This window comes from Panthera onca, chromosome A2 (assembly GCF_046562875.1).
Source record: "Panthera onca isolate mPanOnc1 chromosome A2, mPanOnc1 haplotype 2, whole genome shotgun sequence".
NCBI lineage: Eukaryota > Metazoa > Chordata > Mammalia > Carnivora > Felidae > Panthera > Panthera onca.
In genome coordinates this window covers 61,374,051-61,401,463 of record NC_138340.1, presented here as the reverse complement: position 1 = coordinate 61,401,463, position 27,413 = coordinate 61,374,051, and the positions used below count along the sequence as shown (strand labels likewise).

The following is a 27,413-nucleotide window of genomic DNA, read 5'->3' as shown; positions in this document are numbered from 1 at the left end:
TTACCTTTTTAAGTGTGCAGTCTGATGACTTTTGTCAAATGAACACAGGTAACCGGCATCACCATGAGGATACCGTCCAGAGATTCTGTCTCCCAAATAGTTCCCTTGGCCCCTGCTCCTGGCTGTCAGCACCCCCTCCCTCTCCCAGGCCCTGGACATCATTGGTCTTTGTTTTTGCCTTTTGTTTCTTTTTTTTTTTAAGTTTATTTATTTATTTTGAGATAGTGTGTGCAAGCAGGGAAGGAGCAGAGAGAGAGAGACAGAGAAAATCCCAAGTAGGCTCCGTGCTATCAGCACACAGCCTGATGTGGGGCTCAATCCCATGACCTTGGGATTGTGACTTGAGCCAAAATCAAGAGCCAGATGCTTAACTGACCGAGCCCCCCAGGCGCCCCTGAAGGAAGCCTTACCTATAAGTCAGAAAACTTTTCAAGTTCCCTTTCTCATGTCTAAAGTTGCCTGTGGATGCCTTTATTTTATCCTTGATCAGATTACCAAGACTTTGCTATTTTATTGTCCTTTTCCAAGGGTTTGGGGTTTGCAGCTCAACTTTACTGTTGGTTTTGTTTTTGTGTTTTCTGTATCAGTCATTTCTGCTTTTACCATTATTGAATTTTTAATTCTAATTTTCTTTAGGCTTACTTTGTTTTCTGCATGTTAAGGTTTTTAGCATCCTGAGGCGCATGCTTAGCTCACTGACTCTTGTAAGGATATGAAATGTCCCTTTGAGCACTGCTTTGGCTCTTAGCCATACGTTTTGTGTTCAGAACGCTCATGGTTATTCATTTATAAAGGGTCAGTAACCAAACTCAAACTTCCTGTTCAGCCCAAGTGCCATTTACAACAGCCCCACTTGCTGGGTGTGTGTTAAGTTCAAGCCGCTGTGAGTGTCTGTGTTTCTCCAAATGCTTCTGGCATTGTCTGCTGGCCCCTGTGCAGGGAATGTCACTCTCTACCTGCCATTTTCCACGCACACACAAGGGCTGTAGGAAGGAGACATGAGAGGCCCCGTCCAGAGCTCTGTCAGTCCCCTCCACACCCCCGAAAGACGCCGTGCTCTGCCAGCGTCAGCTTGAGCTGGTTATTTGCTTATTTCTTCTGCCAGATTGTTCGCAGTTACAGAACTGAACATGAGTCACTTCCGTAACCTCAGACAGAGCACAAATTAGGTACTCGGTAATGGTAACTACAAAGTGATCCAAGGCCCTTTCTGATCTCTGTTTTTGTTCACTGATGCTATCATTCTGGGTATTAATTAGGCCACGCTTAATTGCTGTAGCCGATTCGCCAAAACAGGAAATATGTCAACTCCGTGGACTTGTATCTTTCACTCCCCTAATAACCAGGTGCAGGTGTTAGCCAGCCACTGGGGCCTCTTCCTCATCTCCCTGCCCGAGTAGCCCACATAAAGTTTAGAAAGACCCTGGAAGCACCATTCACTTCTGAAATGCCTGACCCACAAATGGACAGATCATTTCTGCTCAAATTTCACAGATAAGAGTCACTGCCAGGGAGGCTGGGAATATAGAACACAGGCCAGCCACGTACCTGTTGCTGTTACCATGGTGCATTGTGGCCCATACCTGGCAGTCTCTTCCACGGTCCAGACACCCGGCCACAGCATGTCCACGAATGCCTATGTTCTTCACCATGGAATGCACACTCATCGCCTACAAAGGCAATGACACCAAATCATGCGCAGTCCCCATAGCAGGGGCCAGTGTGGGCATCTCCACTGCGTACACGCACCAGTGAGGGTGAACTGGTGGTCTGGGAGCCATGGAAGCTTGTGTTCTTCCACACTTGTGGGTGAGGGGAGCACAGGCAGGTGTCTTCAGCAAACATCCACATTGAAAGAGGGAAAGATAGAGAACACAGAAGATGGGCGGGTGGGGACACGTGTCTCCAGGGACTCAGGTTGCTCCCTGTGGAGAAAAAGCAGTGGCAGAAGCCTCACACTTGGGGGGATCCGTCTGTGAGCCAACATTCCAAGAAAAAAACCCCTTCACACCCTACTTCTCTACGACAAAGTTTAAGGCCCACGGGTAATTCTGTGGCTTGAGAGAGCAACGGAATTTTCAGGTCACACTCATCAGGCTTTCACAAAAAAGTTCCTCAAAACCTAGGTAGACGTACCACCTGCAGGCTCACAGACAGTAACAGTAACCGGGCTCTCGCTCAGGTATGGTTTTCACATCTACTTTCTTCCTTCTTCCATAACCCTAACCCTAACCCCTAACCCTAACCCTAACCTCAGCTGTAACCCTAACCTCTAACCCTAACTCTAACCCTAGCCCCTAACCCCTAACCCTAACCTCCCCCTGGTGGCTTAGTAGCATCTAAGGTCATGGTGACAGGGCCTTACCATCAAATGAGTCTTTGCCGTAGGGCCGAGGCTCTTTGTTAAGACAGACAAACTGAAGGGGCCCTCTCAAAACACACTTCAGGCTTATGTCCAGTCCAGGGGGTCCAGAAGACGCTGACTTCCCTGCCCTGCTCACACCCCCAGTGCGAGGCACCTGCGGAGTGCATGCTTGAGTGCTGACCCGTCTGGGAAGGAAGTGCTTATTTTACTGTAAAATAAGCAGCGTGGCTGTCAGTCTCTCTCTCTTTCCAAGTAGGTTCCACGTCCAACATGGGGCTTGAGCTCTCCACCCTGAGATCAAGAGTCACGTGCTCTACCGACTGAGCCAGCCAGGCACCCCCAATTCTCTCCTTGTTTATTGTGGTAAAACATAAAATTCACTACTTGAACCACTTTTTACATGTACAACTCCGTGGCACTGATTACATTCCTGATATTGTGGAACTGTCACCATTTCTTCCAAAACCCTTCCGTTGTCCCAGCGAGAAAGTCAGGAAGACCTCATCCCTCCTCCCACATTCCCCTGGGAGCCACGATCTGCTTACTGTCACTATGAATGTGCCGTATCTAACGTCAGCGGGGTCACCTACCATGTGTCCTTGGGTCTGGCTTAGGTCACTGAGCACAGCCATTGGGCGCCACCCATTGGGCGCATGTCAGGACCGGGTCGTGTCTCATGACTGAACAGTGTGTGTGCCCGCGTGTTCTGTTTGCTCGTTTGCCTTCCAGCCGTGGTAATAGCATGGTGACAGATACTGGCGCATAGGTGTCTGAGTCCCTCGTTTGGGTTCTGTGGGGAGTGTACCCAGGCCTGCGATCGCTGGGCGGCCCGTGTTTTCCACAGCAGCTGAACCAGTTCACAGGGCCGCCAGCAGTGTGTGTGGTCTCACTCTCTCCACAACCCCAGCCACACGTCCTTTTGATGTGTAATCTAGCCGCCCGCGAAGGCTTCACGTGGCATCTCACTGTGGTTTGGTCTGCGTTTCCTAAATGTTACTGACGTTGAGCATTTTCTCATGTGCTTTCTGTCCACTGGTCTGTCTTCTCTGGAGAAGTGTCTGTTCACATCCTTTGCCCGTTTTTCAACTGGGTCGTTTGTCTCTTTGTCGCTGAGTTGTGAGAGTTCTTTGTACTAAACCCTGCATATCAGACCCTCATCAGACAGAGCCCGTGGGTGTCATCTCACTGTCCTGACAGCGGGCTTTCATGTACAAGATTTTAACTCTGATAAAGTCAAATTTACCTATTTTGGGGGTCATATTTAAGAAAAATCATTGCCAAACACAAGGTCATGATTTGCACATACGTTTTCCTCTAAGAATTTTATGGTTTGAGGGGCGCCTGGGTGGCTTAGTCGGTTAAGCATCTGACTTCAGCTCAGGTCACGATCTTGCAGTCTGTGAGTTCGAGCCCCGCGTCGGGCTCTGGGCTGATGGCTCAGAGCCTGGAGCCTGCTTCCGATTCTGTGTCTCCCTCTCTCTCTGCCCCTCCCCTGTTCATGCTCTGTCTCTCTCTGTCTCAAAAATAAATAAACATTAAAAAAAATAAAAAAAAAGAATTTTATGGTTTGAGGCTTCTTGAATGTGTATATTCATGTATTTCATTATGTCTGGGAAGTTGTTTCCCTGTGTTTTTTCCAAATACTTTTTCTGCCCCTTTCCGTCTCTCATCACCTTCTGGGACTCCTGCAATACTCATGCTGATGTGTTTCATGGCACCCTGAAGTTTCCTCAGGTTCTGTTCATTTTCTGTCACTCTTTTCCCTTTCTGTCGAGCACACTGGATAGCCTCTGTCTTCCCTTCGGGGTCACTGACTCTGTCTTCTGCCTGCTCACATCTGCTGTTGAACCCCTCTAGCATTTTATGTTTTTCATTTCAGCTATTGTACTTTTCAGCTCCAGAATTTCTGTGTGGTTCCTTTATATAACTTCTACTTATTATTGTCATTCTCTATCTATTCATACATCATTTTCCTAATTCCCATTAGCTCTTTGTCTGTGGTTTCCTTCAGCTCATTGAATATATTTAATTGAATGTCTTTGGTAATTTCAGTGTTTCCTCAGGGATAATGTCTATTAAATTCTTTTTCTCCTATGAATGCGCCGTATTTTCCTGTTTCTTTGTATTCTTTGTAATTTTGTTGTTGTTGAGAACTTGGCATTCAGTTTTTTTAAATGTTTACTTATTTTTGAGAGAGAGAGAGAGAGAGAGAGAGAGAGAGAGAAAGCAGGGGAGGGACAGAGAAAGAGGGAGACACAGGATCCTAACAGTCTCCAGGTTCCGAGCTGTCAGCACAGAGCCCGATGCGGGGCTCCAACCCACCAACCACGAGATCATGACCTGAGCTGAAGTCGGAAGCTTAACCAAATGAGCCCCCCGGGTGCCCCGAGACCTTGGCATTTGAGTAGTATAGTGTGGCAGCTCTGGACACTAGATTCTCCCCCATAAGGATTGGTTTTCTTGCTTGTTGAGGACTGCAGTTGTCCATTTGTATAGTGACTTTTCCAAACTATTTTCTGCAAAGTCTGTATTTATTTTTTAATGTTTTTCAAAGTCTGCATTTGTGTGTGGTCACTGGAGAAGTTTCTGTTCTGATGTTTCTGCATCAGAGAAACCTGACCTGACAGAGAATTCCTTAAATATCTGGATTTAAAAACAAACACACAAAAAACAAAAACATTGAACTGGCGTTGTGTATCTCTCTAAGTCCTCTGCTACATGTGGCCAGGGAAGCTGCTGGGGCTGGAGGTGAAACAAAGACAAGGTGTGCACTAGGCCCTCAGGAAACCCAGAGCAAGCAAAGTGTACACACAGCCTCAGTCAGCCAGCTGCTCTCGGGACACGGGCTCTGTCCCCATGCCATGACAGGGATCAGGTGTGGCGGCTGGTTTGTGCACACTGCTCACTCACAAGCCATCAGCAACCTCTCCCTTCTCTAGCACTCCCTTGGCTGCTGTAACTGTCTGATCAGGCTCCCCAGTTCCAAAATACAGCAGAATCTTGGATTGCGAGTAACTTATTCTGTGAGGGTTCTGCAAGACGAGCAAACATTTCTAACAATTTTAATTTGAAAATGAGGGGCGCCTGGGTGGCTCAGTCAGTTGAGTGTCCGGCTTCCGCTCGGGTCATGATCTCGTGGTTCACAAGTTCGAGCCCTGCGTCGGGCTCTGTGCTGACAGCTCGGAGCCTGGAGCCTGCTTCCGATTCTGTGTCTCCCTCTCTCTCTGACCCTCCCCCCACTCATGCTCTGTCTCTCTCCGTCTCAAAAATAAATAAACGTTAAAAAATTTTTTTTAAAAAAAGAAAAATGAGTGATGTCTTGCAATACAAGTTGTATGTGACGCCAAATGGCACATGATCACACCTGAGCCAATGGTTCCTCTCTCTCTCTCTCTCTTTCTCTCCACCATTATTTGTGGTGTCCCCCAATCATTCTCTTTTCAGATGATAAGCCTCGTTGATTTAGGGCAAGGCAGGTATCAAAAAGACTGTGCTCCCTGCCTGTCTCCTTAGAACACTACAAAATAATCGGCAGGCACAGGGACAGAAGATTGGCTTTAAACCCACATAGACCTAGAGTATGGGATGGCCTGTGTTCTAAACTCTGACCCGGGGGCTAAAGCAACCTCTGGTAGCAAAAATAGCTACAAGTTATCGAATAGCGTGGATAGCCAAGAATCTTATCTGCACTGTCCTGTCCTGTCAACAGCCCTGTGAGGGAAGGAAATTGTTATCTCCACTTTACTGATAGGGAAACTGAAGCTCAGGAAATTAAGTGACTTGCCCAAGTCCTACAGGCAGAGAATGGCAGTCAGTCTTCAGGCAGTCAGTCCTCACAGTCCTGTTCTACCCCAGCACTACCCTGCCTCCCCCACAAGGGGTCCTAGAGGATCCATCACTCTGCCTACCAATGTGCAGAACCCTTCCTCTCCCTCACTCTCACTCTGCCCCTTTCTGCCCAGGCCTCCTGCCCCAGCCCCACCTGCTGTCAGAAGCAAGCCCTGGGCACTGCAGACCTCGGAGGCTGTGACGCTTCACCTGCCAGCTGAAGCTGAGGTCTCTGAACATTTCCAGCCTGGAAGCAGCTCCAGAGGCTATTTTCTGACCCCTGGTGTGTGCTTGGCCTTGACTGACCTTCCAGCACACCTGGGGTCAGGCTGACCTGGGGACCTTTCCCATGGGCCTCGGTTTCTCCATGTAAAAAGTGCCAGCCCTGAGTTCACAGGTCATTTGTGGTCCACATAAAGCATGTGGGACAGCAGGCGGTGTGTGGAGGCCGCTGGGGGCTCGGTGTCATGACCCCTTATGTTCTGCGGCATCTAGGCTCAACTCCACCTTGCTCTGTGCCTGACACCCTCCCTCCCCTGGGCCCGGGCCGGCCTTCACACGAGGGCACAGCCAGTCTACCCCGCGGTAAGCAAACACTTGCAACACTGTGCTGACCTCCAGGCCTCATTGCATCAGTGCAGAGAGACCCCGCACAGGTGCCCCTCATGCTGGGTGCTCTGGCCCTGTTTTCTATCCCATGGGGATACGGGGTCAGCCAAGTTGAACAATTTGACTGTGAACCTTCAGAGCCTGGACTCAGTTCTTCTCAGGAGACCTCCCCTTAGGACCTGCCTGTCCTCCCAGGCTGGCACTGGCCAAGCCTGTGAAGGGTGAAGAATCCAAGAGAGAGAGTGAGGGGGAAGCCACCGTGTCTCTGACGGTCTCGCCTCAAAAGTCACACTGCCATTTCTGCAATATCCTTGTACTTACACAGGCTAGGCCTACTCAGCATCAGTGGGGACTGCACAGGGGGCAAATGACAGAGGAGGGCTGGTTGGAGGCCCTCTCAGAGCCAGCACATTCTTTTTAGAGAGCGTGTCACAGGCATCTTTCCACGCCAGCAAAGGCAGATCAGTCCTACCATCTTCCGTGACTCCTGAATGTAGCATAACTGATTGAACTGGTTCCCTGTACTTGGATATGTGGGTCACGTGCCACTTTTTGTTTGTGTGTGCCACTTTTGATCCTAGAACCTCTATCACTAAACATGTCAGATTATTTCCTAGAGATAAATTAAGAAGAAAATGAAATAGTGCTGTTGCCTCCGCTTTCTGAGTGATCAAGGGATGAGAAGGGTTTCCTGTGACCCTGCTCTGTCACATATCCTGCTGTCTCTCCCCATTAAGGGGGGGAGCCCATTGTCAGCCAGCTCTGCACTGTTGTTGTTTTTAAGAACCCTTAAGCAGAAACTATGTTTATCCACTCCTCTTTAGGACCACCCTCGAGACACCAAAGGCTCTAAGTATGCCCCTCATAAGCCATTGTCTCTGAGGTCCAGCCTTTCCAGGACCTTCTTCTCTGGACAGGTCAGACCCTCATGTGGAGTCCAGTACTGAGCCATTTGGTGTCACCTCCGCATCTAAAGAGGAAGCAGTGACATAGGGCAACTGGTGGTGCACAGGAGGGCTGGGAGTCTGGCTCCGCAGGACTGACTGGTGTGGGGACGTTGGGACCCTCTTCCTGCCACACTGGACACCCAGAATGCAAGGAGGTGGCCCCAGGAATGGGCTCTGGGGAAGGATGCACGCTGGTCAGAGTGCAAGCTAGAGAGGGCAGTCAGTGCAAGTCCGACAGACTAGAAAGGTGGGGGCCTTGTCCACCCCTGCCTCCAGGAGGAGAGAGCCAGAGGACCCGGAGCCTCTTCCCAGGTGCTGTGCACAGGAGAAGGGCAGCTGGTCCAGAAGCCCTGCCCCATCCAAACCCCGAACGAGTGCCACTGCCTCGCACACACAGAAAAAACAGTGGCTCAGAGCCAGGGACTGGTGGGTCAGTGACCCGTCACACTTGGGTGTAGTGAAGGTGCTTTCGCTCTATTTTAGGAAAGGGATCGATCTTGTCAAGGTTTTCTTCGGGGTGACCGCACTGGCCATTGGCGGGAGAGCCTGGCATTCTGTCCCCCACCATCCCTAACCCTAATCACTCAGGAGCCCCTGCTAATTTTAGCACGGCCTGGCAGGTGCCACGGGGCTTGACAAGTTCACTCCGCGGGCGGGGGGCGCTGCGCACCGTCCAGCATCCAGAACGAGTTCCATCCTGGACCTTGCAGGCCCAAAACCCAAGAATGACCTCCTGACTTTTAGAGGCAAGTTTTGACAGTTTGGAGGCAATTTACGGTTTACAAGCCCGGAAGGAAACAAGTATTTGTCACTTGGGGGGGATGGCCCTGGGCCCTCCACCCGGCAGACGGTCCCCCCACCTCCCCGCCCCCTACCTCCCACCTACCTCCCGGCCCTCTACCTGCCACCTACCACCCGGCTCCTCCACAGCTCACCTCACTTCTTCTCCCGCCCCGCCCCCGTCCCCTGGGCTCGGCTCTCATTGGCCCGAATGAGGTCTTGCGCACGCCCACGGACCAATCTTGCGGCTGATTGGCCGAAGGGACACACCCACACCCCACCCCCAGAGGAGGGGAGGGGAGCCCTGAGCATCCAGCTCCCTGGGGGGTCTGCCTAGGCCAGGCGAGGGTCTGGTCCCCACCTTCTCTCCTGCCTACCGGGGCGCAGCACCGCCTTACCCCCACCCCACCCCTACCCCCGGAGCGTAGGAAACGCAAGTCTGACCCCTCTTCAGATGAAAGTCCGCCAGGGATCCCCTATCCCGGCTCTGGCCTGTGTGGGCCAGGCTCTTCCCTACCCCTCCATGTGTGTGGGGCTCTCCACTGCGGTTTCCTGCCCCCCAGCGTGCTGACCACCAGCCCTGGCACATCTGAGGACTGGAGGCCACATGGACTAGTCCTGTCCCCTCCCCAGAATCACTGGGCAGCTAATCCCCACACCACTGTGCAGAGGGCGTGGACACCGCCCCACGGCCTTGTCCCCACGCCTGTTGTCAGCCTTGACCCTAAGCAGGCCCCCTTTGCCCTCTGCCCTGACCGACCTGGTGGCAGTGGGCAGAATATTTCAGCAGCTGCCTGCTGGGCTCAGTAGGTGCAGAAGCCCCGGGCAGTCTGCTGAGGGCAGCTCTCTGGCAAGGTGGCCCACACCTGCCCAGGTGGACCTCAATCTCCAGGGCTGCTGCCCTCCCTGCCCCTCAGCAGGTAAGAGTGTCCCCACCTCCCCAAAATCCTACCTCTTGGCCCCTCGGAGAGATGGCAATGGATGCCACGAGGAGCCAGACCCAGATGCCCTTGAATCTGGTGAGGGTCATCCCAGAGCCACGAGGGTGGTTCCTTGGGGCACACAGGGCAATGGGTTCAGCAGAGCAGACGTCAAGTGGTGCTGTGCCCCTGGAAGGAGGCATCTGGGCCAAGAGGCAGCTGTGCCTGTCACTGGCCCTGTCACTGCCTATCCTGACACCCATGGTGCAGACTCGCCAGGAGGGGTCTCTAGAGTACTTGCTCCTGTGCCAGCAGGCTGAGACCACTGTAGGCCCCTGAGAGTCAGAGACTGAGGTCCCTGAGCCCGTCCCAGCTCTCTGGAGGGCAGTGGGAGCCCTGCCACGTGTCCAGCTGCAGCCTGGCCCCTGTGTTCGTGGGGCCTCGGCGGCTGTACACACAGTGGGCAACCCTGGGCCAGTTGCCCACATATTCCTGAGGAAAAGGATCCCCAGTGCCAGTCCCAGGCCTACCATGAGGACCAGAAGAACCAGTTGGACATGCCCCCGAGTCGGAGAGCACTGGGCAGTCTGTCTTCCTGCAGAGCCCAGGCCAGGGCACCAGAAACACTGCCTGGAACGTGGGGGAGACAATCAGCAAGAGACCCCCCCCTCCTCCATGTTTGGGTATAGACATGAGCCCTAGTGATGTGTCCTGTGGCCTCCTCGCAAGCAGGGGGTGGGTGGTAGTTGTGGGGAAAAGGGGGACAGGCTCTGTGTGAGCTTTGTTCTCCCAAGGCTGGGTCTGGAGGGGCAGGCAGCTTCCTGGAGCTTCTCAGGCAGAACCATGACTTTCCCAGGCAAGTCTTTTAAGCCAGTGTGACTGACAGCAGCATGACACCCGTAGGAGACTTTTGTAGTGGGGTCTGGGCCCTGAAATTGGGCAGGAAGCAGCCCAGTGGGGTGGGGAGGTGGGCCCCCGGCTGGCACCGTGGGCTGGGGAAAGTTTCCTCATTTGTAAGAACAGGGACCCCTATGGTACCTGGGTCCTGGGGTGATTTTGCAGGATAAGGGAGAACTGCAGAAGCTCTGAGCAGGGCCTGGTCTGGGATGTTTCCAAGGGGTCTGTGAGGCAGACTCCCACCCCATGACTTGAGCCCCACCCATGTCCCCCAGACACTCAGCCTTGAGGGTGGAGGGGGCTGCGCAGGTCAGAGCCCCTCCTGTCAGGGTTGGGTGCTGACAACATGTGGCATCTGCGGGCCCTGATACGTCTGAAGGGTGTGCACCTCCCACAGTGAGAGGCAAGGTCAGCTGGAGGCCAGTGTCACCTTGCGGCCAGCCAGAGTATTGGACCACTGCCACAGACCCTCCCAGCATCCCTCCCCAGCCTGTACCCCCAGGAACAGGGAATGAAAACAGCAGGGTGGGCAGGGGAATGAATGTCCACGGTCCTGCGGTATGGACAGTGCTGGACCCTGCAGTGCCCAGCTTGGGCAGGGCATGCTGCAAGGGCAGGTGACCCCATGTTCCCTACATGCCCCACATTGCCAGACATGGGCCTCCACACCACACACCCTGACCAAGCAGTGGCCTCCCCAAGACCTACAGTTACAGAAATGCCATCAGAAATCCAGATTTGCCTGGGAAAGTGCCTGTATTTAAACGTTGGCAGCAAATTTAAGTTTTTGAGAATATTGCACTGGAAAATGAAACCCACATTGATGCAACTTTATTTACAGAATGGAATCTGTAGTGAACAAACATCACCTCACGGGTTGACTCCCCCTCAGACAAGGGGCTTCCTTACCTTGCACTGTCCCCATCCCTCCCCTGCTGTGTTCTGTCCTCTCCCTGCTGTGCAGTATCCCCCTCTATTGTGTGCTGTCCCCTCCCTGCTGTGCAGTGTCCCCTCCCCTCCCTGCTGTGCAGTGTCCACTCCCTACTATGGGCTGTCCACTCCCTGCTGTGGGCTGTCCCCTCCCTGCTGTGTGGTGTCCCTTCCCCTCTCTGCTGTGCACTGTCCCCTCCCCTCCCTGCTGTGCACTGTCCCCTCTACTGTGCACTGTCCCCTCCCCTCCCTGCTGTGCACTGTCCCCCTCCTTGCTGTGTGGTGTCTGGGAAGGGACGGCAGGGACAGGAAGGTCCGGGTGACATGGGGTCTTCTAGAGTCCCAGCCGGCCAAGCACCATGCTGTTGCAGAACGGGATCTTGGACAGAAGTTGCTGGGTGGAATGAAACATTAGTAAGTCCAGGTTGCTCTCTGACCAGGTGTGTGACTTCCTGTGATCTCCGGGGTTCCACAGAAGGGTCTTTCTAGAGGACCTAGAAGCCGGCCGGCCAAGCTGGGGTTTCACCCGATGTCAGTGGCAGGGAGCCAGGTGGGCCTGGACACAGAGGGTGAAAAGCCCCTCCTGTACCGGGCTCCAGCCATGCCGAGTGTGTGTATGGGGGGGTGTCACAGCAAATGGGCCGGGACGCGGCCCAGCAGGGCCTGAGGCTGGACCTGCGCAGGGTCTGCCTCTGTTTCACGGAGTCTGCGATGTCTTACAGTGGGTCCCTGGGACAATTCTGTGTCGGGGAGCCATCCAACAGCCTCTTGAGGGCCTCAGACAGCAGCTCTTGCATGTGCGGCCTCGGGCGCTGGCCAGGAAGCGAGCTGGCTGACGCACCTGCACTTGAGGTTCTTTGAGCCTTTGCTCCATCTGGAAGATGAGCAACTGCTGGCGGCTGCTCCCCGTGCTCTGTGATGCTGTGACACTGATGCTGTGACACTGTGATGGGATGGGAGGCAGCTTATGTGGTGCACTCAGCTCCAGGCACGGCGTGTTGGCAGAATTCTGCGAATGTTAATGCTTCTACACCTTCCTGGCACTTTATGTTTGCGAGACTGTAGCCCCAGGCCTCTGTGAACGCGCCTGGATCGCTTCCCAAACGGTGAGGGCAGTGAGGGCGGTGAGGGCGTCTAGCGCTGTGCCCTGGAGGGACAGCCTCGGGCAGGGACAGCCTGGAGCTGCAAATGGCCCTGCAAACACTGGTGTGTGGTTCTGTGTCTAGTCACAAAATTTATTCAGCCCCATCCCTTTGTGACATTCCCTGGGCTCAAACTCTAAGTATGGAGACTCTAAGGTCCTAAGGGAATGTCACTCGAAAGGAGACACGGTCCCTAAGCAAGGGTCTGTGTCCATCAGAAATGCTGTCGGGTACAGGGAATGAAAGCCCTGCCTTAACTGCGGCTTTCGGTGATCAGTGTTCGCTCCCCCATCACTGCCTGGAGGTGGGTGGGTGCAGAGCCAGCCAAGATCCGCGATCCCCTCAGGCGGGGCCGCCCTGCCTCTCTTCCCACCGTGGGTGGTCTGCCAACAGCTCTTCCCTCAGCCTCGCCTCCGCCTTGCTACAGGGCAGCTGCTCTGGTGCCGGTCATCACACCCTTACAAACCTGCATTCACAGAATGGAGGGGCACTGACTTCCAGGAAGGGACGGTCCTGCTAAAGCCAGGCTTCTCTCCCTGTCATTGGCTGGAACTGGGCCACCTGCTTGACGCTTAACCAGATCCCCAGCAAAAGGGCGTAGGATAGCTGTGCTTGGCTTAGCCCAGTCACAGGCTGTCCCTGGGGCCTGGGGAGGCACTGCCTTCCTCGAATGTGCTACACCTGTGCCTCCGTGCACACTGCTCCCCTCAGTCCCTGGGCATGGATTCGTAGAGGCAGGATGACCAGAGCTTTCTGGCGGTAATGCCAGCTGCCTGCTGGCCGCCAGACAGGCTCCCAACAGGCTCTTGCAGCCATGTCCCACTCACTGTCCTGGGCGGCACTTTCCTCCCCCCACGGCAGGCATCTGCAGTACCGAGGGGGGCTGCCCTGTCTGCACCCCACCCTTCAGCATCCCTCAGGCCACATGTGTTGAGGGACTGCTCTTGGAACTCTGCTGTTTTCATCTGGGACCCAGGGCTGGAGGGTGAGGGAGGCCCTTGGTGCGTGTGGGACCCCTGCACCCCCAGCTGCCCTCACTCGCCCAGCTGCCCTCACTCCCCCCAGCTGCTCTCTCCCCCCAGCTACCCCTCCCCCCACAGCTGCTCTCTCCCCCCAGCTGCCCTCACCCCTCCAGCTGTCCTCACCCCCCCAACTGCCCTCACCCCTCCAGCTACCCTCACCCCCAGCTGCTCTCACCCCCCCCAACTGCCTCTCCCCCCTAGCTGCTCTCTCCCCCCAGCTGCCCTCACCCCTCCAGCTGCCCTCACACCCCCAGCTGCTCTCACACCCCAACTGCCTTTCCCCCCCAGCTGCTTTCTCCCCCCAGCTGCTCTCACCCCTCCCAGCTGCTCTCACTGCCCCCCAGCTGCCCTCTCCCCCCCAGCTGCTCTCTCCCCCAGCTGCTCTCACCCCTCCCAGCTGCTCTCACTGCCCCCCAGCTGCCCTCTCCCCCGCAGCTGCTCTCTCCCTCCAGCTGCCCTCACCTCCCAAGCTGTTCTCACCTTCCAGCTGCTCTCACCTCCCCCAGCTGCTCTCACCTCCCCCAGCTGCCCTCAACCCCCCCAGCTGCCCTCACCCCCCAGCTGCCCTCACCCCCACAGCTGCCCTCACCCCCCAGCTGCTCTCACCACCCCAGTTGCTCTAACCACCCAACTGCCTCTCCCCACTAGCTGCTTTCACCCCTCCCAGCTGCTCTCACTGCCCCCCAGCTGCCCTCACCCCTCCAGCTGCCCTCACCCCCCAGCTGCCCTCACCCCCCAGCTGCTCTCACCCCCCTAGCTGCTCTCACCCCCACCAGCTGTTCTCACCTCCCAGCTGCCCTCACCCCCCAGCTGCTCTCACCCCCTCCAGCTGCCCTCACCCCCTCCAGCTGCCCTCACGCCCCCAGCTGCTCTCACCCCCCCCCAGCTGCTCTCACCCCCCCCAGCTGCTCTCACCCCCACCCCCGCAGGCAGAGCAGATCCTGGCCGACTTCCAGCTGCAGGAGGCCGACTTGAAGAAGGTGATGTGGCGGATGCAGAAGGAGATGGCGCGAGGCCTGCGGCTGGAGACCCACGAGGAGGCCAGTGTGAAGATGCTGCCCACCTACGTGCGCTCCACCCCGGAAGGCTCCGGTACCGAGGCCCGGGACAGGCAGGGGCGGGACCCACTGGGGAGCTGGTAGCTCCTCACCTGGAGGCGGCTGTCCCTGGTCCCAGGGGGCAGAGGCAGCCAGAGTACGTGCTGAGAGCTCGGACTGTCCCCAGAGGCCCAGGACGGCTCCACTAGCCCAGCCCTGCATCTTCAGGATAACTGCCCCCTGCCCCCACCTCAGGAAAACTGTTTTTGTCATCTCATAACGAGAAACCGGTTCTCTGTGGTCAGTGGGGGGAACCCCAAGCCCAATCCTGAGTCTGGGCCCTTCACTAGGCCTTCACTTGGGCCCTGGGCTTGGCATGACTTTGGTCCGAGGCAGGGGACTCCCACTGACTTCCCTAGCTCACCTTTGACTCTAGGGATCCCCAGATGCCTGGTGCCAGCAGCCCCTTGTCCAGCTCCTCTGAGCCCCACCCTGCCCTCCTCTCCTTCCCTCCCTGGTCTTGGGGTCCTGCCGGCTGGCACCCAGAGGCTGATGTGCTTCTCCCTGTGGCTGCAGAAGTTGGTGACTTCCTCTCCCTGGACCTGGGCGGCACCAACTTCAGGGTGATGCTGGTGAAGGTGGGGGAGGGCGAAGAGGGGCAGTGGAGCGTGAAGACCAAGCACCAGATGTATTCCATCCCTGAGGACGCCATGACGGGTACTGCTGAGATGGTGAGCAGTGAGGGGCAGGGGCTGGGGGGCTGGGGCTGGGGGGCCAGGGTGGGGGCTGGGCATCAGGGGCCAGGGGCCCGTGGGGCTGGGGGCCAAGGCGCTGGGGCTGGGAGGCCAGAGGACTGGGGATGGGGACCAGGGGACTGGGGGTCAGGGGCCTGGGGAGCTGGGGGCCAGGGGCTGGGATCAAGTCTGCCTGGGATCTCAGCACTCCCTCGACCTGGCAGGACGGCCTGCCTGTCCACCAGGGGCAGGGGCACCTATTGGCAGGAGAGCCACTTGGCCTCAGAGGGCCCAGGGAGGGGGCTGAGTGGCCACCAGGCATGGCCCCAGCAGGTCACATTCCTGCCCAGTTTTCCAGAAAGGCCAGACATGTGACAGCAGCTGCGGGAACACGCCCCTCCAATGGGCACACAGCCCATTCTGCCGTCTCCCTATGTGTCACCCCATCACCTTCCACCAGCATGGACATCAAGTGGGGTGATTGCAGTCATCACGTCTGCCCATGGTGGGGGGACTCAGGAGAAGGTGCAGAAGTACAATGAGCCCTTCGGGGAGGTGGGCAGAGGCAGAGGGTTTCAAGGCAGGAGTCCCGTGGCAGCCTGGGCCTCACCACACCCCTGCATGCTGTGGGACTGGACGTGAAACAAGGCAGCAGGGATGGTGTGGATGCCTCCTGCAGCCCCAGCTGCCAGCAGGGGGCAATACCCAGTGCTGCAGACAGGCCCACACAGGCAGGCTGGAGGCCAGTGGGTGGTGGAGACAGAAATCAGCATTACGGCCAGGGCTGTGCCTCTGTCCAGAGTCTGCGGCTGGATGTCACTGGGTCCGCCAGGAGGGACAGGCTGACAGTGCACGGCCTTGGGCAGGAGTCCCGCAGCAGGGGTCCCGCGGCCAGCTCTCCCATGGTCAACGGCCAGTTTGCTGTGTGTCCTCCAGCTCTTTGACTACATCTCTGAGTGCATCTCCGACTTCCTGGACAAGCACCAGATGAAGCACAAGAAGCTGCCCTTGGGCTTCACCTTCTCCTTCCCCGTGAGGCATGAGGACATCGACAAGGTGGGGCAGGTGCAGGGCCAGGGGCGGAGGGCCCCCATGAACCCCACCGTGCCTTCACGTGTAGCCCCCCTTTGGGGAAAAGCCTTGGTCCAACCCGTGGCTCCATCACTTACCTTTCGGGAGACTGGGAACTGGTTACACGGCTGATGCTGTCTGCCTTAGTCCCCCAGCGCCCTACAGGCCGGCAGCACCATCACCCATCAGAGATCAGGAGACAGGCTCAGGAGGCGGTGCTGGGGCTCAAACACAGACCGCCAGACACCAGCACAGCTGTGTAGCACCACAATGGGCTGAGGCTTCCCCTACGTGCACACACGTGAAGTATACACACACGTGCATTATAGACGCTTTGTACGCATGTACGTATCAACCATACACGCACATATACACGCAGGTCAATTACACGTACACACCAACACATGTTGGTTATACACGTGCATACACACGTGTGTACATCATACATACGTACACCCATCAACTGTGTGCCCTGAACAGGTGCACACACACCAACTACATGTGTACACATGTAAGTTGCACACATCAAGTGTAAACATGTTGCACACACATACAGCCTCTCAGAGACAAGCCAGCTCAGTACCTCCGGCAGGAACGGCATCCCATGCTGGTCTCCCAAGCCCCCTCCCCACAGCACACCAAGGGCCAGATGGTACCTTCTCATGCCTGAGGGGGCGTCCTGGGGGACATGAACCCCAGCTCCATATGGGGCTGCTCTCCTCAGGACCTTATCCCTACTCTGGGAGGATGCCTCTGGGCTTGACAGTATAAACACTGTCACAGTGGCTGGAACCCAGCCTTGCAGAAATAGGAAATACTCATAGAGAACGCTTCTCAAACTTATGGGTCCGCTTGGAGCCTGTTTCCTGCACTGTGCAGCGGGAGATCCTCACCCTGCCCCCAGTGTCCATCAGGAGCCACAAGACCTCACGTCTTCCCTCAGGGCATCCTCCTCAATTGGACCAAGGGCTTCAAGGCCTCAGGAGCAGAAGGGAACAACATCGTTGGGCTCCTACGTGATGCCATCAAACGGAGAGGGGTGAGGTGGCTCCCCGTGACTGACCTGGGACCCCCCTCCCCTCAGGCCAGGATGCCAGGGAGGGCCTTCTGGGCATCCTTCACCTGGCTGGACACCAGCCCCATCACTGCTGCCTCTGTGCCTCCTGGCAGGACTTTGAAATGGACGTGGTGGCGATGGTGAATGACACTGTGGCCACGATGATCTCCTGCTACTATGAAGACCGCCGGTGTGAGGTTGGCATGATTGTGGGTAAGGATCCATGCCCTGCCCTGCCCTGTCTGGGGGCCTTGGCCTCCACGAGAGACAGAGCAAGGCTGTGCACCCCTGCTGGCCTTGGTCTCCAGGCCTGAGGACTGAGCAGTCAGTGATGGTCAGAGCAGGGCCCCTGTGCCAGGCAGAAACCCCAGAGGTGACAGGGTCTGGGGTGGTCTCGGGGAGATGCAGGGGTGTCCTGGGTGCAGCCAGTGCTCACTGCTGATGCACAGCACTGCACGGCACAGCAGCTATACATCTGCAGGGCTCATCAGGGTTTAATCACACCACCTTGTCTGGCAAATCGACCAAACGGGACACATTTGTCCAAGTGGACGAGGGTTAGCACAAGTGATGTCATCCCTTCCTGGACGGTCTTCCTGTGGCCCAGAGCAGCCGGCCTGTCCCCCCCCGAAGTGAATGCTGGTGCCGGGAGTGGAGGCAGCTCTGGACCAGTGGGCCTTCCACACCGGCCTCAGGACTTTCCAGAAGTTCCTGAGGCCTCAGGAGTGTTTGCTGAGGATCAATCCCATTTGATTACTTATCTACTGGGCACACAGGCTACTCGAGTGTCCTGCAGCCTCCAGGCTCTGGGTCCCCAGAAAGTCAGTGGCAAAGTTGTTTGCTTCACTGGGCCCTTCAGAGCCAGACCTGCAGCTTGTCTATGCCCCCAGGAACCCACTTCCAGCCATACACACGTCCTCACCTGCAGCCTGACCGCTTCGTCCCTCTTTTTATTTCTCACATCTTCTGCTTCCGTTCTTGACTTTCAGATGGCAAGCTGCCTCTGAGTTCACCAACAGAACAGAGGCTGCAGGAACCCACTGTCCTGGCTCTCCCCTTCGGAGCTGCCCAGGGCAGCTGAGTGGGGGCATAGTTCCCCAGGACACCCGGCTTGGTGCCTGAGCCCTGCAGCTGCTGCCCAGCACAGACGGCAGAGGGGGGCCTGTGCTCACAACCACCCTGCAAACACTCTGCTCAGGGCTTAAACGCATGTTTGTGGGGTGCCTGGGGGGCTCAGTTGCTTGAACCTCAACTCTGATCCCAGAGGCGTCAGGCTCTGAACTAAGCATGGGGCCTGCTTGGGACATATTCTCTTTCTCTTTCTCTCTCTCCCCCTCTGCCCCTCCCCTACTCATATGCTCTCTCTCTAAAAACCAAACCAAAACAAATATGTTTATGATAATAACCAGAGTCCAAAAATCGGGATAATGCACATCAAAGTCTGGGTTTCTGGGTTTTTTCCTACAAAAAACTGGAAGGGCCTGCATCACTGGGCCCCCATTCCTCCTGGGCAGCTCCACCAACTAGCATTTAAGATGATGTCCCTGATGGCTTTAGGGGCGTGCCGCCCATACAGTCACCCTCAGAAACCATTTTGCAACTTGATAATTTATCACCAAAGGACACCACCTTTTCACTCTGCAAGGGACTCTGCAAATTACAAATCCCAGAACCAGCGCCATGTGCAGTAACCCACGTGCTGCTCCCTGGGGCCCAGGCTGTGCCTTACTCACCTCTGAGTGCCCCTGAAAACAGGGCCCAGAGAAGCTCAAGCACATGCAGGGAAAATACCAAAAAGCAAGGCTGGTGCACAAACAGAATAAAACCATAACCCCACACACCTCTAGGTGGCAGAGTCCTTGGACACATTTCATGGAGTCCTCCCAAGTCCCTGGGGTAATAGGAGGAGAAGATGTCACCATCCCTTCCTGAAGAAGGGGAACAAGCCCAGAGAAGTGGCCTCATTTGTGCCATGTCACACAGCAAACCCAGGTCTTCTAGTGCCTGGGAGAGCCGCCTTTCCATTAAGGCGTGCAATGCAGTGGCGGGTGCGGAGGGCTCCCGGAACACCCGGCCACAGGGGGCTTCCTGCAGGGTGGGGGTGGAGAGGCGGGTTCCGGGGGGGGGGGCCTGACCCCGCGCCCCCCACAGGAACAGGCTGCAATGCCTGCTACATGGAGGAGATGCACAACGTGGAGCTGGTGGAAGGGGACGAGGGCCGCATGTGCGTCAACACCGAGTGGGGCGCCTTCGGGGACTCCGGAGAGCTGGACGAGTTCCTGCTGGAGTATGACCGCGTGGTGGACGAGAACTCCCTGAACCCTGGGCAGCAGCTGTAAGGACTACCCCTCCCCCTCGTCCTGCCCCTGCAGGCAGATGACGGGCTTGTTTTTAAACAACTCGGGGGGCGGTGGGGGGAATCAAACCGACCATCCCTTCGCCAGCTGGCTCCTCTCTCCTTCGGCTCACACGCACCCTGTGAACCCGGAACAGTAGAGATGTGAAGGGTTAGTCCGCAGAAAGAGCGGCTGTGAGCGGATGAGCGAGGCTCTCCCCCGGCCGGCAGGTGACCACCGGCATAGGGCGGCTCTGAGACCCCCAAGCAACAGGTTCAGCCCAGAGTTCCCCAGAGTAGACCTCTGTTCACGTTCAGAGGATGCACAGTAGGGTTTCGCAGAAGGCTGCGGTGTAGCCTGGACAGCTCTAAACCGGCCGCACAGAGCCTGAGTCGTTGCTCTCCTAATTCTTGAGCTTCGTCTCTGGCCCTCATGACCTCCGCTCTGTCAGTCGTACCCAGTGTACTTACCGATGAAAATACGCGGGCTCACAAATGCGGAGCACGTAGGCGCCAGCTCTGCGCACACCAGGGCGCAGGGCCCAGGGCCGCCAGCGGTGGCCGAGGCCCCAGGCGGGTCACCAGTCCCTCCGCGCCCGAGTTTCTGTAACCACACCGGTACTGGGCGGTGAGCGTGGGACGATGCCTGGGCCTCAGAGGGACTGGACCGAGGGGCAGGGTGCAGAGGCTCCAAACCCAGGTTGATAAATGAGGGAACAGGTAGGAACCCGGACTTGCACGCAGTGTCAAGTGCCCCACCTGGCCCTCCTCGTGGCTGCGCGTGGGGACCTCCCTGGGGCAGCTGAGCACCGCACCCTCTCCCCCCCCCCCCCCCCCCCGCCCCCGGCTGCGGGAGATGACCCGGCCGCCCTTCGTGCAGATACGAGAAGCTCATCGGCGGCAAGTACATGGGCGAGCTGGTGCGGCTCGTGCTGCTGAAGCTCGTGGACGAGAACCTGCTCTTCCGCGGGGAGGCCTCGGAGCAGCTGCGCACGCGCGGCGCCTTCGAGACGCGCTTCGTGTCGCAGGTGGAGAGGTGCGCGGGGCGCGAAGGGCTCGGGGCGGCATCCAGGGAGCGGGGCGCAGGGGGCTCGGGGCTCCAGGGGGCGGGGAGCAGGGGGCTAGGGGCAGGATTCCAGGGGCGGGGCGCAAGGAGCGCAGGGGGCTCGGGGCGGGGCGCAGGGGGCGAGGTCTGGGAGCGGGAGCGCAGTGGAGCCCACTCCTGGGCAGCTGATGCGACCCACGCGCCCCCTCTGTGGCTCCGCACCGCCGTGGACGTCGTCTCACTTGATCCACGCAACAGCCCCGAGGCGCGCCTGTGTATCCAAGGTTAGAGCGGAGACCCTGGGCTTAGAGAGAGGCGCAGTGACCAGCTTACTGCTGGTCCCTGATGGAATCGGACCCGCTCCTCTCCGGAGCCCGAGCCCCAAGCGCTTTGCCTGGGTGAGGTGGGCAGGGGAGGGGTAGAGGCCGCCGCCGCCGGGGTCGGGGTCGGGCCGGCCCGGGGCCGAGCGACCCTCCTGCGACGCCCTCCCCTCCGGCCGCCCCTGCCCCGCAGCGACTCGGGCGACCGCAAGCAGATCTACAACATCCTGAGCACTCTGGGGCTGAGGCCCTCAGCCACCGACTGCGACATCGTGCGCCGCGCCTGCGAGAGCGTGTCCACACGCGCCGCGCACATGTGCGCCGCGGGGCTGGCGGGCGTCATCAACCGCATGCGCGAGAGCCGCAGCGAGGACGTGATGCGCATCACCGTGGGCGTGGACGGCTCTGTGTACAAACTGCACCCCAGGTGAGCGCGCGCACGTCCGCCCTTCCCGTCGGGCCCCAGCGGCCCTCCTGGGTGCGCGTCCTGAGGGCGCGATGCAAGCGGAAACGAGCTATCCCGGGACTCAAGGGTTATCTCCTCGTCTCCCAGACGAGGAGGAGGGAGGGTCCCCTAGGCTTACCCCCTCCGCGTGCTGCGCGCACCCTGAAGCTGAGCTGCTCTGAAGAGGCGGGGTGGGGGGGGCGGCGTTTCGGGAGTGCAAAGACAGGGGGCGCCAGCCCTGCTTCCCCTGCTCAGCTTCAAGGAGAGGTTCCACGCCATCGTGCGCAGGCTGACGCCCAGCTGCGAGATCACCTTCATCGAGTCGGAGGAAGGCAGCGGCCGAGGCGCCGCCCTGGTGTCCGCGGTGGCCTGTAAGAAGGCCTGCATGCTGGGCCAGTGACGACAGAGGCCACGAGGCAAGGAGGAGGCAGGGCTCGCTGGACCTGGGCTCCTGGGGACTCGCTCCCCACAGGAGCCCCCCAGCCTGGCCCAGTGAGGAGGTCTCTTCGTTGTAAGGACCTGGACGCCTCGCCTCCTATCCCCGTGGTGACCCTGGAAGATGCGGAAAGGCCCGCGGGGAGGAGGGGGCGGGGAATTGCAGTGCCCAGGGCAGGCCTCTTGCCTCAGAGGCAGTTGGTGGGACAGCCACCAACCCTGACTGGGTTGGGAGCTGAGATGAGCAGGAATGGAGACCACCCCCACCCCCAAACCCCCCACCTATCCTGCTGGAATCAAGGACCCACACAGAGGGGAGCTGCTCACTCAGGACTTTGCTGCATTTCTGCACTGCCTGCCTCTTGGCGCCTTTGGCCATGTCAGCCTCCCGTGGGCCCTGCTCTGGACCCTGCGGTGGCATGGGGACTCAGCCCACTGGGAATGCAGCCCTGCTGACCTGGATGGACCTAGACCCGGGTTCCACAGGGGTCCCAGGCTGCCAGCCACCCGGGCCTGGCTGTTTTCCTGCCTGGTGGGGGTTGGGAAGTGGGAGAGGACGGGCTCCAGGACTGGTTCCACAGTGGAGGCAGCTTGTCCCTGAGGCCTGGAGATGGTGGCTTTTGTGCTGTCTTACTGCTATCCACCAGTGGTTTGTGGTTTTGGGATGCACCCTCACAGTGCAAGACACAGAGCCCCTACAGCCCCTGCCCAGAGGGACCCAGGAGGAAGAGGAGCCCCCCACACTCCCACCCACCGGCAGGCCTGGGAGCACCCCTGTGATGGAGTCTTCAGCTCCCATGGGGCTGGCCTGGAGAGAAACCTCAGGCAGCACTCAGCACCCAGGGACCCCAGGCCTCCCTCTTCCCACCAGACCTCCATGTGCCACACCAACCTCTCATGCCCAACCTGGGACTGTGTGGTTTTTTAAATAAAAGTTGTAAAAATTTAGAACATGGCCTTGACCAGTGTTCTCTGATGTCTGTGCATACTGGCTGTGGGACAGTAGGGAGACCTGATCACATGCACACAGACACTTGCAAGCCTAGGTATGTCTTGGAATTCACCCCCCACCCCCGGCCGTGATGGGGAGTGTGCAGTGACACACAGACCTAAGGGTTAGAAATGAGGTGGCATTGGCGGGTGGTGGGGGTAGGTTCTGCATTGCCCCGGCTGGCTGCCTGTGGGGACGTGGGTGTGGACCCACTGTCTCTGGTCACTCAGCAGCTCTGCGGTGTCTGAGAGCCCCAGGGAGGGGCTTCGAGGAGTTAGGGGCCAGGGCACTGCTCTGGGAAGTGGGCTGGGCTGCTCCTGCTTCCGGCTGGTCTCTGCAGGGATCCCCTTGGATCCACTTGGGTTGTGACAGGGATGGGGTGAGGGGGGAAGGAGTTGCTGAGGTGCCTGCAGTGCTCCTGGGTGAGGCCTGTTTTGAGTTAGCTGAGCCCAGGGCCTGACACTGCCGACTCTCACCTTAGCCCGGTTACCTACAAACGCATTTACAGGATTAGAACATATGCTCGCTTTTCAGTGACAGGAGCTACCAGCAAATCTGGAAAGACTATTATTTCACTCTGAACTCAGCCTGCAGCTGTGGTTGGGAGCTGTCACATCCCCGTCCAGATGTTCTCTTGTGTTCCCAGATGTCTCATGTGGGACTGGTCAGAGCCTTTGAGTTCTCTTATTTTTTTAAGCTTTTTAAAAGTTTAGTTATTGTGTGAGAGAGAGAGAGCGCGCACACACCCACGTGAGTGGGGGGCAGAGAGAGAGAGAGAGGGAGAGAGAGAATCCCAAGCAGGCTCCACACTGTCAGCACAGAGCCTGAAGCACGGCTGGATCTGAGGAAATGTGGGATCATGACCTGAGCCAAAGTCAACAGTTGGATGCATAACCAACTGAGCCCCCCAGAAGCCCCAGGCCCTTTCAGTTCTCTTGAATTGGAGTCACGCACGAGAATTTGCAGGAGCGTCACCCAGTCACTTTGTCATCACTACCACTTGCTCCTCTCCCCGCAGTCGCATGTTGGACCCGTGTCAGTGTAAACTACCTCCTAATTGTTCTTCACAGTGCAGTTCAGGGCGTCCTGTTGATTTTTTAAGTTTTCTTTGCAAGTAGGTTATATATTTTATGAATTTCATTATCGTCAGGGAGGAATTATAAAATAGTTACTGTTACACGAAAGGGGCGTTGGGTCTGGCGGACTGACACGGATCCCTGCCACAGCAGCTGCCCTCTTTGCATCCCTCGCCCCAGGGGCAGAGCCAGGTTCTGGGGTAGAGGTGGCGGGCAGACAGTGCGCCCCCAACTTGTGTTCTAGACAGGCCCCAGCCCCCAGCCCCTCTCTGCCCTGGGCCTGGAAGCAGCCGGTGAGGCTGCAACTCTGGCAGAGAAGAGGGTGACAGGCCTCCGGCTCCACAGTGGAGCCTCACATGAAGGGTTCGTGACCGCTGTCATGGGGGTCCAAGGGGGTACTTGGGGTCCGGGTAGGGCACCATGCTCCAAGAGCATCACATGCAAGTGCTGTTTGGGGCCACAGCCAGCTCAGGGCTGCCTTCTGCCCCTTTGTCAGCGAGCCAGAGGCCAGGACCAGCCATCCTCACCCAGACCTCTGGGAGTCCCTGGGCTCAGGCCAGAGACCATCCTCAGAGCCACACACTGTTCTTCCCAAGCCAATAGAGGCCCCAGGCCAGCGCTCCTGTCTTCCTGGCCTGGGCAGGTTCTGGGCTGGACCTGCAGTAGGGTAACAGGGGAGACTTCTCCTTCAGCAGGGACACCTCATTCAGCATCCAGAGTGGTGACAGCCAGGAGCCTGTGAGCTCTGCCCTTGGGAGACGTTGCTGCTGATGGGTACATGCCCGGATGTTACACATCAGGGGGCCTGAAGGTCACCAGGAACGTGGCTGGAATCTGCCTGGGGCCCTGTCCTCCCCCAGCCCAGGCAGGGCTACCAAATTTGGGCCTGTCCTCTCCTCCTGTCCTTATTTGGTGCTCCAGGTGATAAGGCTGAGGCATAAAACGGGCTGTGGGCCCCTTGCAGCAACCAGGCGGCCACAGAGAGAGGATGGTGAGTGTCAGGTAGGGTCGCCAGAGGCCAGCAGACTCCCAGGTGCTGTCCTTGGGCTACAGGAGGGGTTTGGGGGTGGTGGTGTCACGGAGCCCACATTGGGCCTGGAGAGGTGGTGTCTGGGGACAGGAAGAGGGCCCTGGCCTGGGCTCTCCTGGGAGCTCTGGGGGTGCACCTGGAAACGGGGGCCTCTCCCCACACACGTGTTGCAGGCCAGCAGGAAGGCGGGGACCCGGGGCAAGGCCGCAGCTGCCAAGCAGGCCCAGCGAGGCTCTTCCAATGTCTTTTCCATGTTTGAACAAGCCCAGATCCAGGAATTCAAGGAGGTAAGTGCTGTACCCCCAGTGGCCTGGAACCTGTCCTGGCCCCTGTCCTTACTATGCCCGCCATCCAGGACCCTCCTGCCTCCGGCCCTCCCTGGGTGGGGGCTGTTCCCGCCTAGACACTCTGCCCCGCACCTCTCAGGCCTTCAGCTGCATTGACCAGAACCGTGATGGCATCATCTGCAAGTCAGACCTTCGGGAGACCTACTCCCAGCTCGGTGAGCACCTCCCCCTTCTCCCCACCCTGGGCCTGCTCTCACCAGGGCTGCTGGGTCAGCGGGAGCCCCCTGCCCACTGAGAAAGGACAGGCCCCTCACTCTCCACTGCTCTCGCCTCTGCTCCCCTCTGTCTCCTCCCCTGCCCCACCCCCACTGGGCCCAGCTTCCTTCCAGGGCACCTCCCTCCCTGGCCCTCTCCACCCCTGTGGCTATCACCCCCCCAGGGAAGGTGAGCATCCCGGAAGAGGAACTGGATGCCATGCTGCAGGAAGGGAAGGGTCCCATCAACTTCACGGTCTTCCTCACGCTCTTCGGGGAGAAGCTCAACGGTGAGCCAGGCCTGGAGTCTGCCTGAACCCCACCCAGACCTCAGCTGGACCACCCCCCCGCTGGCCCTTGCCCACCCAGAAGATATGGAGTCCTCCTTTGCACCCCAGACCCATGGGCACTGCTCACCCCAGCTCCCGACTTGGAATTGGGAAATGTGCCTTCAGCCTCCACTCCTAAGTCCCAGATCCTAGTCTCCCGGCCAGGCCTGCCCGCAAGGCCCGCCCAGCATCCCTGAGCCCCAAGGGATGTTGTGTATCAGGGAGGATGCTCCTACCTCTTCTGGGACATGACGCCCCCCTCCCTGGTTCCTCCTTGGTGGGGCCAGAGAGGCTGGGGGTGTGGGTGCTCACCTGTTCCCTCCGGCTCCCAGGGACAGACCCTGAGGAAGCCATCCTGAACGCCTTCCGCATGTTTGACCCCAGTGGCAAGGGCGTGGTGAACAAGGATGAGTAAGTGTGAGCAATGGGATGACAGGGGGTGAGGCCCAGGTGAGGGTGACCCCCCGCCTGTACTGTGGGGCTCTCTCTGCCTTGGGGGTGGCCACCTGGGCCACAGGAACCTCGTCCCCCTCATCAGGCCACCTGTCGGCTCTCCCCCACCAGGTTCAAACAGCTTCTCCTGACCCAGGCAGACAAGTTCTCTCCGGCTGAGGTGAGGATTCCTGGTTCCTCGGACACCCCTCCCTTGCCGACCCTTTCACAGGGTCCTCGCCCCGCAGGGCACGGGGGAGGCCTTGCGGACCCCCCACCCTCATGGGCCTAGAGCAGGGCTCCGTGCAGGAGGGACTGTCTCTACCAAGGGTGACAGGCATGGAGTTAGATGGGAGTGTCCTGGGCTGGAGAAGCTGTGCATGCAAAGGCCCGGGCACGAGAGAGCAGCACTGGCATCTGGAAGAGCCTCTGTCCGTGCAGTGTCAAGCAGCACGGGGAAGGGAGGGGAGGCATCCCCATGGCCCCCTCGGGCCCCCACCCTCCACCCCTGTGTCTCTAGTCTGCCCACGGTCAGGTAGCAGAAAACATTAACTCAGAGTTTGGGGCTCCCAGCTGAAGAGACGTAGGGCCAAAGTGCAGCCCTGGGAGTGGGGAGGGGGGTGAAGGGTCGGCCCCCACCAGGCTTCGCTGGATGGACTGCCTCTCACCAGTCCCTGCCACCCCAGGTGGAGCAGATGTTCGCCCTGACGCCCATGGACCTGGCGGGGGACGTCGACTACAAGTCTCTGTGCTACATCATCACCCATGGGGATGAGAAAGAGGAGTGAGCAGAGCAGCCCCCAGGGTCACCACAATAAATGCTGTTTTCAATCAGACCTGCTGTGGTGGCCTCTCTGTGACAGATGGGGTGGGGGCAGGCAGGAGGGGTCTGTGAGATGAGGCAGGCACTTTGCCAGCTCACCTCCAGGTACCCCATGCAGTTCTGTGACTATGAGCCATCATCTGCCCGGTTCACAGATGGGGACACATAGGCCACACCTCTAGGAGAGGAACCTGTGGGCTTGGCACAGCCTCCCAGTCCCGAACCAGCCACACGGCGGGCCCTGCACTCAGCATCCTGAGGCTGCTCAGCCA

At 58.1% G+C, this 27,413-nt stretch overlaps 2 protein-coding genes across 4 annotated transcripts; both read left to right on the top strand.

The window, feature by feature from the left end:
- The first annotated feature begins 9,500 nt into the window (after positions 1-9,500).
- GCK (glucokinase) lies at positions 9,501-22,874 on the top strand. The gene is made up of 10 exons (XM_060632017.2): positions 9,501-9,548; positions 14,370-14,532; positions 15,054-15,208; positions 16,148-16,267; positions 17,226-17,321; positions 17,453-17,552; positions 19,491-19,674; positions 20,555-20,710; positions 21,233-21,466; positions 21,740-22,874. Exons 1-10 carry the CDS (start codon positions 9,501-9,503, stop codon positions 21,882-21,884), a joined length of 1,401 nt encoding a protein of 466 aa, XP_060488000.1. The 3' UTR covers positions 21,885-22,874.
- Positions 22,875-24,757: 1,883 nt separating this feature from the next.
- MYL7 (myosin light chain 7) lies at positions 24,758-27,154 on the top strand. Of its 3 annotated transcripts, none has more exons than XR_009609903.3 (7): positions 24,758-24,988; positions 25,190-25,303; positions 25,443-25,518; positions 25,743-25,847; positions 26,219-26,303; positions 26,451-26,499; positions 27,005-27,154. XR_009609903.3 is itself a non-coding variant. In XM_060632018.3 (7 exons), exons 1-7 carry the CDS (start codon positions 24,773-24,775, stop codon positions 27,104-27,106), a joined length of 741 nt encoding a protein of 246 aa, XP_060488001.3. In that variant the 5' UTR covers positions 24,758-24,772; the 3' UTR covers positions 27,107-27,154. The 3 variants fall into 3 exon arrangements, 2 of the variants coding, with proteins under 2 accessions (XP_060488001.3, XP_060488002.1); XM_060632018.3 differs by having other exon boundaries at positions 26,219-26,297; XM_060632019.3 differs by having other exon boundaries at positions 24,865-24,977; positions 26,219-26,297.
- The last annotated feature ends 259 nt before the right edge of the window (positions 27,155-27,413 follow it).